This window comes from Alosa alosa, chromosome 7 (assembly GCF_017589495.1).
Source record: "Alosa alosa isolate M-15738 ecotype Scorff River chromosome 7, AALO_Geno_1.1, whole genome shotgun sequence".
In the NCBI taxonomy this organism is placed as follows: domain Eukaryota; kingdom Metazoa; phylum Chordata; class Actinopteri; order Clupeiformes; family Clupeidae; genus Alosa; species Alosa alosa.
Window position 1 is genome coordinate 19,195,282 of NC_063195.1, and position 20,509 is coordinate 19,215,790.

Genomic DNA, 20,509 nt, shown 5'->3' on the forward strand with positions numbered 1-20,509 from the left:
AGACCGATGGTTTAAGTTAAATTAACTTTAATCAGTAGAAATCTGTACATCACACACTCATGTAAACAGATACAGCAGTTTGCTTTTCATACCTGAATACGTACATAAGAATAGATGCTCTCTTCTCTTATTTTTGTGATTCGAGGATCCGTGTAAAAATAGAAAAATTTTTTTATGACAAACACTGCAACAACAATATAATCTGGCAAACCGAAAAAGATTAAGAAAAAAAAAAAAAAAAAAAAAGTGTTGCCATCACTAAGAAACAATCAATTACATCCCCTTCATACATATGGAAATATAGCCTCAATGTTTGAAGCTAAAAAATTATTTTGGATGAGTCCTAATTTTGTTATTGTTATCTATTGGGGGGTGGGTCGGAGGAACCGCATCGTGTCCATCTACTTTTAGAACCCTCTCTCCTCAGAACCATGTACAGGTTCAGGTGATGATGCCTCAATGTCCTGGGACCGCAGGATCTGAGGGGCCCGTGTGTGTCCAGGTGATAACTGATTCCCAGACAGACAGACAGACAGACAGACAGACAGACAGACTGCTCCATCTACTCCTGAGTTTAAGGCCATGGAGCAGAAGCCCACCGATTACACGTGATCAACAGCTACTTCAAAGCAAAACATTTTTTTAAAGTGGTCTTTAAGGATGTGATTTGTTGCTGCCTCATACAGTCTCTGGGTTTGTGCCCAGACCCCCGTCAACTCAATCTGGGCCTCAATGGCTGAGCTGATGTAGTACCCTGGTCTTCCACAGGGTGGCAAAGTATCTCCTCTTTTCTTCGCCTGCATTTGCTCTTCGTTGGCTCGTCTTTGCTTTTCGTCTAGACCAGTGGTTAGCGCCGACAGCTACAGCAGCAGCGGCGGCCACAGCAGTGTTGACTCACTCCATCAGAGCCCACGCATCTTCTCCCTCTTCCCTCTCATCATAATCATCATCATCCTCTTCATCATGAGACCTCACGGTTGCCCGCCTCACCTCCTCTTCCTCCTTCCTGATCGGTCTCTCTCCGGTCGTCTCCTCCTCCTCCTCCTCCTCCTACTCCCTCCTCTTCGTCTCCTCCCTCTCCGCCCCCTCCTCCTCCTCCTCCTCCGCGCTCCCTCAGGGCAGCGAGGAGCACCTTGAGCACGGTGTTCTCGGCCAGCAGGCCTCGCGAGGCGTCGGCCAGCTCGCGCAGGCGCCCCACGGCGTCGGCCAGCTCGCGGCTCTTCTCCCGCCGGCGCTCCTCCAGCTCGTCGCCGCGCCGACGCAGCTCGCCGTTCTCGGCCGCCAGCGCCTGGGCCTGGAACACCAGTGCGCGGCGCTCCCGCCACACGCCCGCCAGCTGCCGCGAGAGACGCCCGTGCGCCCGGTGGAGAACCCGCACCTCGCCGCGGAGGGCCCGCACCTGCGCCTCCAGGAGGGAGCGGGCTGCCGAGGATGAAGAGGAGGAAGAAGAGGAAGATGAGGAGGAGGAAGAGGAAGAGGAGGGTTCCACAGGGTGGGGTTCATCGGTGGTGTGCGTCAGGACGAAACGGAGCAGGTTGGGGAGCGTGAAGCGCACGTCGGGCGAACTTCACACTCAACTGCTTCCTGGTGGGAGAGAAATGGAGATATGAGCAAGTAAGGAAGACATATAAGATGTCTATATAACTTCAGAACCCCTTCAAAGTAATACTGAGGAGAGAGAACATTCACGGTGTGTGTGTGTGGGGAGAGAGAGGAAGGGAGAGTGAGAGAGAGAGGGAGAGTGAGAGAGAGGCAGAGGGAGAGGGAGAGAGAAAGAGAGAAATAATCATTTCTGAACATTGCCTCTCCATTAAATCTGTCATCATGAAGGAGTTTTACTATGGTTTCATGTGAGAGGCTGCTTTCTGTTTTACCTTAGAACATACAGTACATCTGTTCATGCACACAACCCCACACACACACACACACACACACACACCTGTACCTGTGTCTAGGGAAGAGCAGAATGGAAGGGAAGTGGTCCACCATGAATTCCCAGGGCAGATCATTACTGGCAACGTTCACCCTGGCAACCGCAAGCACATGAAACAAACAACGCTGACTCACTTGTCACAATGCATATTATTACAGAGTCGCACAATAGCAAAGTGGCCACTCTAGGTGGGCAGTGCAGAATCTCACAGTCACTGCTCCACTCCCCTCCCGCCCACACACACATCTTCACTGTCATCACTCACATACATCATACATACACTTGCAGTACACTGCCCCCCTCTCCCCCTACATACACAGCACATTGTCTCATGAGGAAGCTTCTCCAACACACATATTGCACACTGCCCTCTCCCCACATACACAGCACACTATCCCATCTCCCTTGTCATCCCCCCCAACACACACACCAAGACCCCTGGCAGTTGGGTTAGCCCTTTGAGCTGTGGATCTGCCCAAGGTTTCTTTCTTGGTAAAGGAGTTTTTCCTTGCCACTGTTGCTCTTGGGTGCTCCTTGTTGGTGCCCCCTATCCCAATCCTCCCCCACCTTTCTTATGCAGCCCTTGCCACTAATCTACTAAACCCTCTTCTACTGCACTTTTTACCCCCATAAATGCACAAATAGGCTGACACCAGACATAATTTCACTGCATTTCTTACTTCCAGTAACTATATGCATGTGACAATAAACTTCCTTGTATCCTTGTATCCTTGTATCTTTGTATCTGAAGCATTAGACTGTTCTCTGACTGCCACCCACACACTCATTCCACCGTCTGACCATTTGGCTCTTCATCAGAGACATGTAATAAAAAGAAAATCCCAAAATGATTGCAGAAATCACTGCTACTGATTTGTCTCTCTTCTTACATAACTTGCACCACTATGCCACTTTCTTCATTACTCAGGTCAAACAGAACTACCCAAGCCTCTTATTGGCCTGACTTTGCACTAGTTTTTTATTGACTGTCTACAATTTCAACAAAATTTTGCTGCTCTTATTTTTTCATTATTATATGTGCCCTCTTATTTACTTATTTACTTACTTTTTGTTTACTTTGATGTTATGTTTGTCTGTGGACTTAAAATTGGTGAAATATGTCTTGTCTTCCGGATCTAGTGAGAAACATGCTCTTTTGTATGTTTTTTGACAATAAAGCTGACTTTGACTTTGACTTTGACTTAAATGAGCCCAGAGGAGAGGGCCTGCTCGGTGATGCGCACCTGATCTACTACACATGCTCTTTAATTTTTTACATTTTTTATGATTTTTATGTATGTGTATGTGTGTGTTTGTGTTTTGTTTGTTGTGTTATGGTTGTATAAGCTACTGGATGCCTAAAATTTCCCTCGGGAAGAATCAATCAATCAATCAATCAATCAATCAATCAATCAATCAATCAATCAATTTATCTATCTATCTATCTATCTATCTATCTATCTATCCACAGCTTCTTCCTCACTAAACAGGAACAATTTACAAGCACCTCACTACCCTCTATCGTCTCTGTCCTTTTGAACCTCAACTGTGTTTCCCATGTTTCATGCTATGTTATGTTTGGCAGGCATTTATGTCCACAGTGACATGCAATATATAAACACTACATTATTAGTTAAAAGAAAAATCCGGCGAGTTTTCACATAGATCTCCGCTTCTCGAGGTCACCGAGTATTGACAGTATGAAAAAAAAACAAACAAAAATAAAACAATTGGTTTTACCTAGCTCAAGTTAAACGTCTGTGAGCTTCCATGTACATGCCCCCAGAGTGTAGTGCTGTAGCTGCCTGGCTGCGTTAGCTGCTGGAGCTAGGTAAAACCAATTTTGTTTTTTTTCTTCAGAGATCTATGTGAAAGTTCGCTGGATTTCTCCTTTCAATAAAAGTCGAAAAACAATAGTTGAAAAGCCTAAATTAATAAGCCTTATAATAATAGTAATAATAACAACAACAATAATAATAGGGTCATTCTATAATTTAGGGCACATTTTGCGTCAAAAAAATAAATCTTTATTGAGTCAGTTTTGAACAATAATGCATACTATGGCAACCTTTCACCAATAACAGTGCTTGATATACATACTTTAGACCCAGTGTATCCATAACATATTGACTAAATGTCTCCCATCTCCCATGAGACTCACCTGGCCACGATGAACCTGCGGTTGCTCTGGAGGAGGCGGGCCAGCTGGAGGAGGACATGGTTCAACACGGAGCAGAAGCCGCACCAGTTAGTGTAGTACAGGAGCAGCACGTCCTGGAGGAGAGAGAGGAATGGAGGGAGGAGAGGACAGAGAGAGATGGAGGGAGGAGAAGAGAGGGAAGGAGGGAGGGAGGGAGGAGAGGAGGAGGGAGGGGAAGAGAGGGAAGAGAAGAGAGATGGGGGAGGAGAGGAGAAAGATAGAGGGAAGGAAGGAAGGGATGAGAGAGATGCAGGGGGAGAGAGGGGTGGGGGGGAGGTTGAGTAAGTTTACACTCTGGTGCGGTTTGTACATAACTTTGACAAAGACACTCGTGTAAAATGTGTCTTCTAAAATAAAGCAGCATATTACAAGGAACTCCTTGGGTGTATTAGTTTTTATAGGGGGTCGTCCGTCAACACATATATCATCAGGCAGTGTTTGTTTGTACACTAAGCCAATATTTACATCTGAAATAACACTGATAAACTGTCATACAATTACAAAATCATTCACCTAAATAATCAAAAATGGCTTTACATTATTGCATGTAATCCAGCTTTGACAACTAACTGAAATTAATTGAATCAGTCCTTACCCTTTTGGGGTCCATAACAATGTCCAGGAAGGTGTCTGTTGTCACTTCCTGAATGAAGGATTGTGGGGGTTGAGGTCTTTTGTCGCCGACTAGATGCCTCTTTAAATGGCTATGAGGTGTGCTGAAGTTCTCGATGAAGGGTTCTACAGTAGGAAGACAAGGTCATATGAGGTCATTCTCCCTCCCTTAAAGAACACTAGGAACTAAATCATTCCATGAAACCAACTAAAGCATCTGAATGATAAACCAACCAACTGAATGATAAAGCCTGCTATCTATGACTGTAATTGCCCTGACAACAAAAGGCTGTATAGATGGATGAATGGAATGGCATTGCATGATTTCAGTTTCGATTCCGTTGTGATGATACATGGAGCAATTTTTTGAAGAATGGGCATTGTGATGATGACACATACGCCAAGTTTTTGAATAATGTGGGTGAGCAACTACATAACCGGTTCCGTGTGCTCCAATTGAATGATCATGACAATTTGCTTACTGATGATTAAAATAATTGTTGCCCAGTATCAATGGGAACGTTCCAGAACAATAATACTCAAAAACATTAGCCAGCAACATTGCTGAAAAACACTCAATGTTTCTTAGTTTTAATATTTATGTTTTTTTTCTTAACAGACCAATTTAATATTGTAATATTTACACTTTTTTTGTAACAGACTAATCAGAAAATGCCGTACTCTTTTTCATGTGTTTTTTTTTTTTTACTTCTCTGCTCCCACACACTATTTTAAGACTAATGGCTCTTGTGTACCATTGTCCCCTGACCAACTCTGGGTTAAGTGCCTCGCTCAAGGGCACAACGGTGGAAGCCGGGAATTGAACCCACAACTTCTCATCCTACTGTGTGCTGTTGTACCTAGTGTGTCCATTAGGCGTCCTCTGTGATCCAGAACATAGTGAGTCTCGTCTTGGAGGTCCACGATCGCAGCGAAAGTGCGATCGCTGTTGTTCCCCCTGGCGCTCCGAGCCGGGTGGCGAGCTCCCAGTGCAGGTGCGAGTCAAGCAGGTAGAACCGCAGCGTCTTGTTCGTCCGACAGCGGAGCCCCGCAATCCCGTCGCCCAACGGGCAGTCGTCCGCGGCCGCTGTCGCGGAGGCGTTGGCGGGCTCGCTCGGGGAGACCCGCGACTCCTGCGACTCGTCTGAAGAGGCACGGGTGCGGTTTCCCGTCTTGGCCAGCAGGGGGCCACAGCAGGCACTGTAGTGGCTGAAGGGGTTGTAGGTGTTGCGGACGTTGCTGCAGGTGGGGGCGAGCAGAGCGGGCGGCGTGTGGGTGTGAGCGTGGGGGGTGAGGCGCCCGCCCGAGACGGACAGGTGCCGCAGGTAGGACTCCAGCGCCGCCTCCAGCTCGAGCACAGAGCAGCGGTGGGAACCACGAGCGCCACGGTCACCGCCGCGGTCAACGATCCCGTTTCTGCCCCCGTCTGGGGATGCCGGGTTCGCCGAGGCCACCGCAGCAGGTCCGACGGAGCGGTTCAGGCAGAGCTCGCAGACGTTCTGGGCAGAACCGGACACTGAGCTCCAGCCGGGCAGCACCAGGGTGTTGCAGCAGAGCGGACCTACCGGGACGCGGGAGACCCCGACGCCGCCCTTAGTGTACTGTGAGATCAGATCCTCTGGACACGAGTGATAGCGCACGGCAATCTCCGCAATCTGGAAGAAGAAAATAAAACACACAAACAATCAGATTAGTCATCGGCTATGAAAACAATCATTAGTGGCAGCCCTACCATAGTGAATAACTACTATATATAGTGGCTATTCTCTATTGTACACACACACACACACACACACACACACACACACCAGATTAATTGACTATGAAAACAATTATTAGTGGCAGCCCTACCATAGTGAATAACTACTATATATAGTGGCTATTCTCTATTGTACACTATGCAGGGAGTGGATGGACGTTTCCCACCCAGGGCATGTCTCCCTACAAGTATAACATTTTAAAACAACCACCGATCCCCAATCCAGACGAGCTCCAATCAAAACCACCGTAGCCGGCAGGTGGGCGGGCTCCTCACCTGCTCCTGCAGCGGGTGATTGGCTGCCAGCGGGTCATGTGGCAGGAAGAGGAGGAGCGCGGGGCCCTTGCGGAGCTCCTGCTCCAGGATGCGGCTCTTGGCGCCGGTCTGGGGCACCCAGGGCAACAGGCTCTCCCGGTGCTGGAACACCCAGCTGCAGATGTTCTCCGCTGTGAAGTTACGCTCCCAACGTGGGAAGATCTGCAGGGAAATGTGGGGGAGGAAAAGATGGAGGAGGGAGGTGGGGGGAGAGGAGGAGGAGAGAAGGAAATGGAGGGAGGAAGAGAAAGATGAAAGAGGAGAAGGAGGCAGAGGAGATCATCCAAGCTATTGTGCTTCTATTGGTTATTGGTATTCTATGTTGTTAAGTTGCTTTGGGTGAAGGTGTTTACTACGCAAACATAAATATAAACACAATAGGTATTGTAGAACAGTGGTTTAACAAGTCTATTGGTGACAATCATAAAAACAGTGGTATTCATTGTAACCGTAGGAACAGAGGAGTAATGGTAACTGCAGTTACCATAGTGACAGCAGTAATACTGTACTATCAGCTTGTGCGGTCATCCTCTCTGTAACCTTGTGAACTACTTGACTGGTGTTTGCACATTAGTACTGAGTGTGGCATTGAGAAACTCACCAGGGAGGAGTTGAAGTGTCTGTGGAGGTAGACCGTCTCATCCTCCTGGACTGAGATGGCCTCTGCTACCCTGCGATTGGTCACCACGCCAAAACGCACCACCCCCTGAAAATCTGGACCAGTGAGAGAACAGCGTGATGAGACCCGAGATCGAATTTGCCAACACTTTAACATTACTGGGCAACAGCATCATGCTGCGGTTGATGTATGGTTATAGTTTGGTTGTTATCATAATAGTATAGTATATTTATTTTATAGTTAATGTATGCTTAGGTTATGGTTAATTTATGGTTATGGTATAACTAATGTATGGTTACAATATGGGTAATCAATAGTTGATATATGGCTAATGTATAGTTATGGTTTGGTTATTCTGCAGTTAATGCATGGTTATGATATAGTTGTACGGTTGATGAGTGGGTTGTTAATGCATGGTTATGATATAGTTTTACGGTTGAGGAGTGGCTTGTTAATGCATGGTTATGATATAGTTGTACGGTTGAGGAGTGGCTTGTTAATGCATGGTTATGATATAGTTGTACGGTTGATGAGTGGCTTGTTAATGCATGGTTATGGTTATGATATAGTTGTACGGTTGATGAGTGGGTTGTTAATGCATGGTTATGGTATAGTTGTACGGTTGAGGAGTGGCTTGTTAATGCATGGTTATGGTTATGATATAGTTGTACGGTTGATGAGTGGGTTGTTAATGCATGGTTATGATATAGTTTTACGGTTGAGGAGTGGCTTGTTAATGGTTATGGTTATGATATAGTTGTTGATGGCTTGTTAATGCATGTGGCTTGTTAATACATGAGGTTGATGATATAGTTGTAACGTGATGAGTGGGTTGTTAATGCATGGTTATGATATAGTTGTAGTTGAGGAGTGGCTTGTTAATGATGGTTATGGTTGTTAATGCATGGTTATGAGTTGTTAATGCATGGTTGATATAGGTTGATGAGGTTGCTTGTTAATGCATGGTTATGATATAGGATGATATAGTATTGATGAGTGGCTTGTTAATGCATGGTTATGGTTGATATAGTTGTACGTTGATGAGTGGCTTGTTAATGCATGGTTATGGTTATGATATAGTTGTACGGTTGATGAGTGGCTTGTTAATGCATGGTTATGGTTATGATATAGTTGGACGATTGAGGAGTGGCTTGTTAATGCATGGTTATGGTTATGATATAGTTGTACGGTTGATGAGTGGCTTGTTAATGCATGGTTATGGTTATGATCTAGTTGTACGGTTGATGAGTGGGGTCTCACCTCTCTTGAGGGCTTGCAGGGCTGAGGAGAGGAAGGTGATGTAGCCTGGAGGCTGGGGGGAGGAGTTGAACTCGAAGAACCCCACCACCCCTGTCTGGACACACACACACACACACATATTTTAGAGAACAAAGTAATAAAACAGTGACATAACTCCTGCTTGAGTACATTACATAACAAGGTGCAAGCATATAAAAGAGGATCATATGAAGAGTTTGTATAATCACCATTTTAATGAATTTTCATTAATAATTAATAATACATTTAGTTTTCCAAGTAATTTCAGTAGAACTGTATAATGGTATTGTTATTTGATTTATCTTTACTCAATCAAAACAACACAATTGAAATTTGACTGATATTACCTGAAATACACAATTAAATAGCATGACTTATTAATGTTTTTTAAAACGGATATATAGCATTTTGGAACCAAACTCTTCATATGTAGTAAACAGGTCACAACAATCACAGATATCACTGAATTCATTGCTCAGATGCAAGCTAGAGAGTTCAAGTGCACATTTTGAGCAATAACTTATTTTCATTAGAAATTCTCATTTGATCAATTTGTGATGAGACTTGTAATAACACTTTCTAATAACTATATAGCTAATAACTCTTTTCTTTCTTTCTTCCTTCCTACAACCAACCTTAAAAAATCCTACTAAAAATTGTCTATGCCTCAAAGTAGGTAATTTCATTTTAATTTCCTGTAAGGCTATGTATCCCCAGCAGCCCCAGGCTGTTATAAGCCAGGTGTCATGAGAGACTTAACTAACGCCCTTGGGCATTTTAAAAGGCCCCATTGTTGCTACTGTCAACACGGGCATATTTCGCCCTCTAAAGATAGAAGAATGATTATGGAGACAGCTTTTTGTTCCCACACTGTGTCTGCCACACAAATTACTCTTATGTTTCGCCAGCATGGGGCAGCATGCAAAGGTTTGAACAGCAGGGATTGCACTGCTGTGTTACACTGAGGCAGACAGCGAAGAGGAAAGCAAGAGGATTTAGGCAAATAACTGAGACAGTTTGGCTACATGTAGAACCAACGCCACAACGGACTTGGGTAGTGGTTATCCACAAATTCAAATTCTTAATGAAATAGTCCACAAATTAGAAAAGTAGCAACTGGAAAAACATAATAATACTATTTTCACATTGTATTACAGATATGTATATTAAATTGTTAGTATTTTGCTATTGTTAGTGTTCTTATTTAGAAAAAGAAGAAGAAATGGGCATAGTACACAACTAGGCCTAAATTATATTACAGTGCAAAGACATGTCTAAAAATATCCTGTGCAGGGCTGAATCAGAGCCGGCAAAAGTGTTTTTTTAGACATCAACCCAGGAATTCACCAGGAGCGCCCCTGTGAGCCACAACAGTACTGATCTAGAGGGATAAGGCAACGGTGTAGTCACTCCACCGGCAGGTCAAACCAAGGGGCAGGACACCTGCCAAACTAGTTTGGTGACATGTCATGCCATTGTTTTCAGCACACCCACCCACTTCACCCAGCTCAAGCACTCAAGCACATCCACACAAACATTCAAGGTTAGCACAGTTGAGCAATTCCGCGTCAAACCACATAAGGCTGCTGATGAACCGTGTCAGACTTCTTGTCTGTAGCATTAATTGGGTCCCAAAATCGAGGCCTGCTAAATATTTCTTTTCAAATCCTATGTATATCATATCATCTCAGTTTTAGCCTGGAAAGACATGTTTGGGCATTAATATTTAGCAAAATATTATTCATAGCCAGCAAAAACTTTGTAGGTTGGAGGATAACCATGTTCTCAGTATGACCGAATCACTACCAGTTTGTAAAGTATGCTCACTGATTTTCTATAAGGTCTGAGATTTTAGAAAAAAAAGTGCAAAAAGAGAGACGGCCTACTTATAGGATTGTAAAGGGGCTTGTAAAATAGCACCTGAGCATGCTTTTGACAGACCAACGTTGCAAACCCTTCCTATGTAAACTAGAGCTGCAATGATTAATCGATTAGTTGTTGACTATTAAATTAATCATCAACTATTTTGATAAGATTAATCGATTAAGATTAATCGACTATGAAAATGATTAGTTAGTTGCAGCTCTAATCTGTCATCTTTAAGAGGTTTCCAGGTTAAGGCATTTTTGAGAGTATATATCTACAAAACATAAAGGATAAAAACTATGAAAACAAATGTAATTGAAAAAAATATATATATATTTTAAAGGTGTTTTAGGAACTAAACATGATGTAGACAAACTGAGCAAAATGGATCAGGCAAATGTAGTGTTTGAAAACCAAAGCAAAACAAAACAAAACATTGGTACTTTGTTAAACTCAAAAAGAAGCACTCCGTTTCATGGTGTTTCTAGCCATCTACATCAGTGATTCTTAAACTAGGGATCGCGACCCCAAATGGGGTCGCCAAAAACTTCCGTGGGGTCGCCAATTATTTTCTGTATTCAGTCTGAAATTATTATTAGGTGAAACAAAGGAAAATAATATTGGCATTTTCTGCCTTTTTCTTATTTACACGCAGTTAAGAGAAGAGAGAAATGTTTTCGTTTTTCAACGAGATCTGGTTCAGCCTATGGGCTACTGGTCCGCTGATAGAAACAATGTAACTATCTGCTCCCACTATGCAAACTCAACTTGTTCCCGCTATTTTAGGTAAAACAAAACAAAAGACATAGGTAGCCTACTAGCCAAAATGGACAGGTGGCTGCTTAAAAAATTTAACAAAAGCTCGGAAGTGCCATCTACCAGTGCGTCTACTCCTCCGTGATCCTCAGATGGGACAAGTCTACAGGCCAGTGAGAATAAAAAAGAACAAACGGCGCGTCGGCTTTATCAGAAAGAATTTCTGAAATATGCATTCACTTGCCGAGTTAAAGATAACCTCGACCACCCACAATGTGTGATTTGCGGCGATGTTCTGGCGAATGAGAGCTTAAAACCTGTAAAAATGAAACGACATCTCAAAATACAGATGTCGGCTCATCACTGTGAACGAAAATCTCTGTGTCGCCGTATGCAGCTTTCTCCTAGAATTAACTTGCTATGTTCACGGAAGCATGCCCACCCTTCCCATTGAAATTGTTAAAGATAGTAAACCAGAAAAGGGAAATAAAAAAATATTGTTATCGCCATAAATACAATTAATGTAACGTTGTAGGCCTAATGCTGCATGTGTATGTGTGTGTGCGCGTTGCTGTAGCACGCCGCCACGCATTATAAGCTCTGATCTGATATGGCAGCCCTACACTTGTTTAATCGTGATTGTTTGGTTTTCTCGGTTCTTGTTCATATCGAGTAAATAAAACAAATGACTTTGCTTTCTAGTTTTTGCTTGATTTAGTTGTTAACGTTTGAGGGGGTATTTGAGTAAGGACTTTGAATGGGTTTGGGGAAAGTGGGGTCGCCAGACCTCACCATACTTTTTTGTGGGGTCGCCAGACAAGTTTAAGAACCACTGATCTACATCACAGTACGTAATATCACGGTTCCATGCATGAAGTGATGAAGCTAAGTGGAGCTGGGGATTCTATTTTCACTGCGTCCCTAAAAGCGCCCTGATATAGGGCAGCCTCATGTGTTGTGACACTTTTCACAGCATCTCAACACGAGACGTGAGGGGGTGTCATTTCTCAGTGCCGACGCTTGTTTTGAAATCAGAAAAATTCTAATGAAAAGGTCACCTGTCCAAACATGTACGAGCCACAGTGTCAGCTCAGGAAAGACTACGGAACGTCACAAAATGCCTTATTTTACACACAAGCGTGCAAGCATGCACACACACACACAGAGAAAGAGAGAGAAAGAGAGAGAGAGAGAGAGAAAGCAAGAGACAGACAAATGCAAAAAGGTATGATTGGTCCTGAGCTTCAAAAAGCCTGGAACATCATACAACTGTATGATGCACATCACTACGTATGATGCTCATTGACCTAAAAAAAGTATGTCTCTGCCGACTGACCTGAAGAAAAAACCTCTTTCAACAGCACCAAGCATACAAACTGCCATTCTTTCACAGACTATATCAATAGAATTAGAATTGAATTGAGACTAAACCAGGCGATAAAGAGGCCAGTTAACCCAGAGGAAAGACCTAATCAATCAAACTATGGTTATGTTCAAGACCAACTTTACCAACAGGATGTCAAACTAATAATGTAAAACAAAAAAAGAAACTGCATCTGAATCGCCTACATTTTTTTCACCAATAACAGTATGCCATCCACAGAAGCTGCCACCACTAGGGCTGGTGATTGTGATGAATGATGAACCAGGGGGGCAGTAGCGTTACCTCATGGTAGGGGGGCAGTAGCGTTACCTCACGGTAGGGGGGCAGTAGCGTTACCTCATGGTAGGAGAGGAATGATGAACCAGGGGGGCAGTAGCATTACCTCATGGTAGGAGAGGAAGTCCTCGAGGATGTCCCTGGACGGGAGATACGTGAGAGGGGTGACAACCTTCTGGATAAAGCGCTCCACATAGAGCGCAGTGAAGGGACCCTTATACTCAATGGGCCCAAACCTGAGAGAGAGAGAAGAGAGAGAGAGAGAGAGAGAGAGAGAGAGAGAGAGAGAGAGAGAGAGAGAGAGAGAGAGAGAGGGAGAGGGAGAGGGAGAGGGAGAGGGAGAGGGAGGGACGTTATTTGACATGTTTTGATATTTGCAAAACTGTTTTTATTTGAATGGCCATGCCAATAAAGCTTTGAGTTGTTTCAATTCAACATTAATCCTATACTTCGACTTATACTTTAACCAGAACAGACAATGCTCAGTCTCCAGGGTGCTGTTAACCTCACCATACCAAACACAAACTCAGAATCATTCATATATTCATATCTACATCAGGAGTCATCTACAAACAGTGAGGAGTCAGTCAGTCAGTCAGTCATACAGTCAGTCCATTGGCGGCAACATTGTTTCCGGTACCTTCTGTAGTAGATGTGGATGACGGGGTACTGGTAGAAGTTCTTCTGTCGCCGGCACTTCCCCTGGTTCCACCAGCAGTTCACTGCCACAAACAGCACCTGCACAGCCAAGAGGCCCCGTTGCCGTCAACAACAACACAAACAACAAACAACAACAACCACTCAAACAACAACACAAACTGTCACAATGATGAGTGGTGACCAGTGCACCTGGTTTACTCATCAATCCCACAGCGCTGGGGAGGCTAGTGGGAAAATGAAAGGTTTCACTTGACCATAATAAGGAGTTTTTGCACTCACTCAACAATGGAGGAGCAGGTGCAAAACCATATACATACAAGCACTAGGGCTAAGACAACGCGTCGACGTAATCGATGACATCGACGCAAAAAATACGTTGACGCAAAATATGAGCGTCGATTCGTCAAGTATGGAAGCCCGTTTGCGCCACATACAAAAAAAATCTGATCTATGATATCTCGTTATTGTGAGATATCTCACAATAACTAGATACTATGTCAGAATAACGAGATACTATCTCACAATAACGAGATACTATCTCATAATAATGAGATACTATGTCAGAATAACGAGATACTATCTCGTTCATAGACCAGGATTAGGCAGCATATTAATTTCAGTTTCGCTGCCCACGCACGCATGCCACAGTTGATGAGCAGATGGGGTGCACATTTTGCCATTCTTAATGTAAGTTATTTACTCAGAACCACTGTATTGAGTGTTGTCCACCGATTTCTGACCTTTATTGTCCATGCCATGATACTGCTAACATCACCTCATAGGCTGAAGGCAACACAACGTCAACCTAGCCTACATTTGAATGATTGTGTGACATTGCAGGAACAGTACAGGGGTTTTTAACATCATTACCCCATTGTGACTATATGAAATGTATATACAGTTTCCGTCAAGTCTACACATTATGCGCGTTAGCAAACCTACACTAGCCTACCCCATGCAGCAGGAGCAGGCTAACATTAGCTCTGGAGTTTGTTCGAGGCGCCTGAACTACTGATTAAGGAAACGAAAAATGCTGATAAACATCACCAAATTACATTAGTTTCTGAACATTACGTGTTGGTAAACATCACGGTTCTGACAACACTCTCAATACAGTGGTTCTAAGTAAATAACTTTATATTCTGACATAGTATCTCAGATACTATCTCGTTATTGTGAATTCTCGTTATTGTGAATAAGAATTCACAATAACGAGATACTATCTCATTATTGTGAGATAGTATCTCATTATTCTGACATAGTATCTTGTTATTGTGAGATAGTATCTCATTATTCTGACATAGTATCTTGTTATTGTGAGATAGTATCTCATTATTCTGACATAGTATCTTGTTATTGTGAGATAGTATCTCATTATTCTGACATAGTATCTCGTTTTTGTGAGATAGTATCTCATTATTCTGACATAGTATCTCATTATTGTGAGATAGTATCTCGTTATTGTGAGATAGTATCGCATTGAGATACTATGTCAGAATAATGAGATACTATCTCACAATAACGAGATACTATGTCAGAATAACGAGATAGTATCTCACAATAATGAGATATCATAGATCAGATTTTTTTTGTATGTGGCGCAAACGGGCTTCCATAGTCAAGCATAACGTGTGCTGCTAAATATTTTTAATCTTACACCTTCAGTGTTTTCCATACAGTTGGCTAATCTGTGGCTGGGCACCACGAAATCAAAACCGGCCACAACACGTTGATGTTCTATGTTGTAGGCCTACTATTTAAATTAAAGATAAGATAAAATAATTTCATTGAGCTGCACTTTTTACTCACACAGCCTTTCCTCGCATGTGCATTTAACAAAATATTCACGATTGTTGAAGGATTGTTGTTGCCACATAGAAGCACTGCATAGAACACAGTGAGCTAAATTGCTATTAAATCCACTTAGCATCGTGACCATGCTGCGCAAATTTGTTCAAAACTGCTGCATTAAAGTTAAAGTAAACTCTGCTAAGGTCTTATCACAACATAGTACATTGAGGAGACTAAACTAAGTTAAGTTACAGTATGCAATCAAGCAGTATCTCAAAGCTAATGTTAGAATACTGTTTGGATGTCAAGTTTAGCATGCTTACTTGCAGCTGCTTGTATTCGTTATTCATGCAGGGCTCATTTTATTGACTCTGAATGTTTGCAAAATCCCGATGTAAATGGAAAAGTGTTTTCCAAGACTTAAAAGTGTTTGTCCAAAGGAGAAGTACGAACCGTTATTTGAACTAACTACTTATGAATTGCATCCACACATCAGCAGCCTTTTAACTGTGTTAATGTTAATTGCAAGGATTCCCACACGAACGTCTTAAAATGACAGGCACTCAATTAGACATACACTTCTGAACTTTATTGAATGCTACCTCTGACTAAGAATGCATTACTTTGCACTTGTATAGTCTTTTATTTTGTAATCTTAAAAGCAATTAACATATATTGCAATGTTAAAGAATTCATGTTTTTTCATTCAGATATGTAAATAAACATGTATAAGTTGCTATTAGGGAATTAATGGGGAGATAATCGATAATCGAATCGAATCAAAATAGAATCGGACTGACAAAATGAATCGTTAGATTAATTGATGCATTGAAAAAATAATCGCTAGATTAATCGTTTAAAAATAATCGTTTATCCCAGCCCTAACAAGCACCTACCACACACACAGATGTGCTAAATCCAATAAATATTTGAGTGCAAAGACTGCACACTCAAACTCAATCACAGACATGGAGACACACACACACAGACACAGACAAACACACACCTTGTATAGGCTGTTCTTCTAAACTTCCAGCTGAACGAATACAACTTATCCATCGCTGACATCCCTTTGTGTCAAGCTAATGTACGAAGAGACTGTACCCAAAGGCGTAAGCAAATACTCCACTACATTCAACACCTTCACACACAAACAGCACACAGAGACAAATGGGCCTATACAAATGTAGAGCTGTCTAATGTTTCACTAGACAAACAGACCTCAAAAGAGGCAGGCAACAAAGGATAACCACCCAGACAGCCATTAAAGGGCACAGAGAAGGAACAGCCTGCAGGTACCAATAAGCACAATAAACACACATCGCACCATCAATCATTTACACACACACACAGAGAGAGAGAGAGAGAGAGAGAGAGAGAGAGAGAGAGAGAGAGAGACAGACACACACACACACACACAACTACACACAACCTACTCTTACTTATCTTAGCAATCACCATGCACATTAGCACACATATTGCATCACCCCGCTACACACAACATACTCATGCACACCACTGCACAAATATACACACCACTGCACAAACACACACAGCACTGCACACACACACACACACACAGCACTGCACAAACACACACAGCACTGCACACACACACACACACACACACACACTGCACACACACACACACACACACACACACACACAGCACTGCACAAACACACACAGTACTAAAATAAAGCACCTGAATAAGCACACAAATGTGCTTATATATCCCCTGAGGGTCAACACCCCCCCCAAACACACACACACACACACACAGGCACACAGATGCAGACGTTGAGACAGAGACAGAGGCACGCCTTGCGCCAAGACACACACATCTTTGCCACACATACGCTGCCACGACTGGCGCTCACTCACACACGCTCTGTCGGCTCACCTCGTGGCCGAGGCGTTGGGCCACGTGCTGCAGCTGGTCGTGGGCGGCCACAGAGTGCGCGCACCAGGGCGCGTAGAAGAAGACCAGCGAGACCTCGGCCAGCGCCCTCAGTCGCTCCACCTGCTCCAGCTGGCCCAGGTACAGGTCCACCACCGGGGCGTCCGCCGCGAAGAACCGCACCGGCGCCGGAGCCTGGGCCACCACATTCTTCGCCCGGCTGGAAGGGGACAAGAGGAACATTATTGTTTTATGTATTTTTTTCTTTTCTTAAAGTGTATTATCTTTTGAGCTTTTGGCCGGTGAGGAGGTAGCCTGGGAATACCCATACGAACCTTTGGCAAATTTGGGATTTGTTCTGCAGGTCCGTCTGGCCAAGAGGCCATTGAAGCCCATTTCCAATGTCCCTAAAACACGGGCATGCAAATACAATCGCTAATCCGGCATGGGCGTATATCTCTTTGGAATTGAGTAAACATCTGTATTTAAATCCTTCATTTAAGAGACGACTTATGAAACGATTTGGTAAAGAGTTTATTGCACCAATTTAGGTTTAATTTCACTGCTATTTACGCCCCTGCTCCTGCTCGAAGTTGCAAAATCAATTAGCCTTTTCCAGGGCCACTCGCAATTACAATTGAGACTTTACATTTGACGACCTGTTTAGGTTTTTGACAGTGAGGAGTGACAGGAAGTGAGTAGGAGAGAGAAGGAAATGGAGTGGGATCATGAAATGACCGTGGGTCGGATTCAAAGTGCCCACGTGGTGGCCAGTGGCTTGTGGCACAGTGTCCCCCCAAGATCCATTTACTGTCAGTGGAAATTGTTAAAGGATGTATTGTTACATCATGGGTTTTGGCTTCTCTTCTCTTGCAGCAATAAATAATGCAAGTGTTAAGTAATAATGTTGTGGAGGGAGGAACAAACCTAGATAGATAAGATAGATAGATAGATAGATAGATAGATAGATACAGTAGATACTTTACTGATCCCCAAGGGGAAATTCAAGGTCTGAGGTTCAATAGCATAATGTTAATGTTAGGGAGGGTATGACTGAGGGCAAAGACTTCTTCACAGGCTACATTTCATATTTATTCATTAAATTCACTCATGTAGCTGATGCCTTTATCCAAAGCGACTTACAGTGAATTTTATTACAAATCCAAAGTGACCAGAGAGAAAGAGAAAGAGAGAGAGAGACACAGAGGGGGGTGTGGAGAGATAGAAAGAGAGGGACAGAGAAAGAGAGGGTGGGAAGAAGAAAGAGAGGGGTGAAGAGAAAGGAAGAGACTGTGTAGAAAGAAGGGATGGGGTGGTGAGGGAGAAAGAGAGAGAGGGAGGGAAAATAACACAGAATGAAAAGGCCCAGAGAGGCATGGAGTACCACTATCAAAGAGGGATACAGAAGGCAGTGGGGATGTGGGAGACAGAGGATAGAGAGACAGGGGTGGATGAGGGGGGTGTATAGCGATGGACAGACAAAGAGAAAAGAAAGAGTGTATGGAGGTTGGGTATGAAGGAAGGAGAGAGCAACACAAAGAGATGAAGGGGGGAGATGAGGAGGGAAGGGAAGGAAGAGCAAGACAGAGTATAGAAAAAAAGACTCAGGGAGGTATATGCTGCTGACTGCAAACTGAAATTTGCAGAAAAGGGGGGCATGCCCTAAATACAGTAGAAGTCCAGCTCCTTCGACTGCGTGTTTGCCAGTGTTTCAGCGTGTCTCGCATTGTGTGCACCAATAAATAAATCCTAAATGTGCATATCTGCATTTTTTGCTGAAGCGAGTTCAACCAGACTTTGGTTCAACTCAGAATCTCCGGGGAAACTTCCTCACGGTTGAACTTGACGATTCATCTTTCAGAATGAAGAGATGCACCCCCATTGTTGGTTAATGCATTGGTCTGCAGAAGCCTAAAGTTCCTTACAAATGTACCGTGAAGAACCGCAAATCCTTCTTCAGGGTCGAAATCATGAGGTTATAGAGAAGAGATTGGATAGAAATGTCTAAGAAGCTGAAAATAACTCGTCCTCCTCCCTAGCCTTCAGGGCCGATTCTCTATCAGGGCAGAGTGTAGTCAACTTTTAATGACTTTTTAACTTGCTGTGAACAGCTTTTGGAACAACTAGCCTAGATTCAAATATCCGGTAAACTTAAATCCATAAACCGTATGGTTGACCAATGTCCGTAGCCTAACTTTGCAGCACAACATTCCATGGCTGGTCTTCGACTAATATGTGCGCCTGTTCAGCATTGTTTACCAATATGACACGTCAGTTATCACGGATATGTCGACTGACAGCAGGCAAACATCAGCTAGCAAAGATAGCTAGTTAGATGTCGTAAAGGGGGAGGCATGGATAAATTCCTATCAAATGAACACTCTCAACGACTTAGGGGCGAACTGCTAATAACCCACTCATAAACAATGTCTTGATTGCAAGCTGCTCCGCTGCACATAGATTAGCCTGACACGTGACGTTGGGTCTGGAGAGAGAGAGGGGCTAAAGGACCGTGTCACGTCACTCTAAAGCCAGTTTTATGACAAAAAATACCCTAATTCCGGAGCGCTTCGGGTCAGAGTGGACATAGCGAAAGCGCATCAACTCACCTGCAGGTAAATTTGACCGCTAGTATGAGGAGGACGCTTAGCAGGATGGCTCCACACAACAGATCGGGTCTCCGGGCCATCAGATTCACCACCTGCCGGAGATACACCCGCGACCGGCGCAGCATTACAGATCTCGCGCCGTCCCTCCCATTTATTCTCCCCGGTGCGCACGGTGTGCCGACATTTGCCTAAAGGGGTGGGGAACGGATCCGAGCACTCATGAATGGTCGGTTTCTAAAACATTGACCCGCCGGCAATAATACGATTTTTCAAACACATATCGGACCAACCCTTCTTCCCCACGTAGTCTTAACACTTCCGCTTAGGCAGGGAGCGTAACCCCGTGTAGCCTAAGGAACCGGACAAATGTCTCAAAAATGTCAAAACGTAGATAGTGGCACATGGTTATCGTCATATCATCGTATATCTTTTTCTGCTCTCAGAGTAGCACAGTAACACTGTCATTATTTAAATGAAATGGCTACAATCCAGCTTTTGCACAGCTGACGAAAAAAACCCATAGTTTCATAGGAGGCTCGATACACTCACGA

The 20,509-nt window shown here is 43.6% G+C and overlaps 1 protein-coding gene across 1 annotated transcript; it reads right to left on the minus strand.

Moving 5' to 3' along the window:
• Nucleotides 1–10: 10 nt before the first annotated feature.
• txndc11 (thioredoxin domain containing 11) lies at nt 11–20,426 on the minus strand. Its single transcript, XM_048249134.1, is given in 14 exon segments — nt 11–1,550; nt 1,552–1,584; nt 1,946–2,026; nt 4,095–4,207; nt 4,729–4,871; nt 5,606–5,690; nt 5,693–6,400; nt 6,781–6,981; nt 7,421–7,533; nt 8,699–8,792; nt 13,105–13,234; nt 13,639–13,736; nt 17,353–17,569; nt 19,959–20,426. Coding segments are annotated over 14 exon segments (2,730 nt in total). The 5' UTR covers nt 20,084–20,426; the 3' UTR covers nt 11–961.
• Nucleotides 20,427–20,509: the final 83 nt, after the last annotated feature.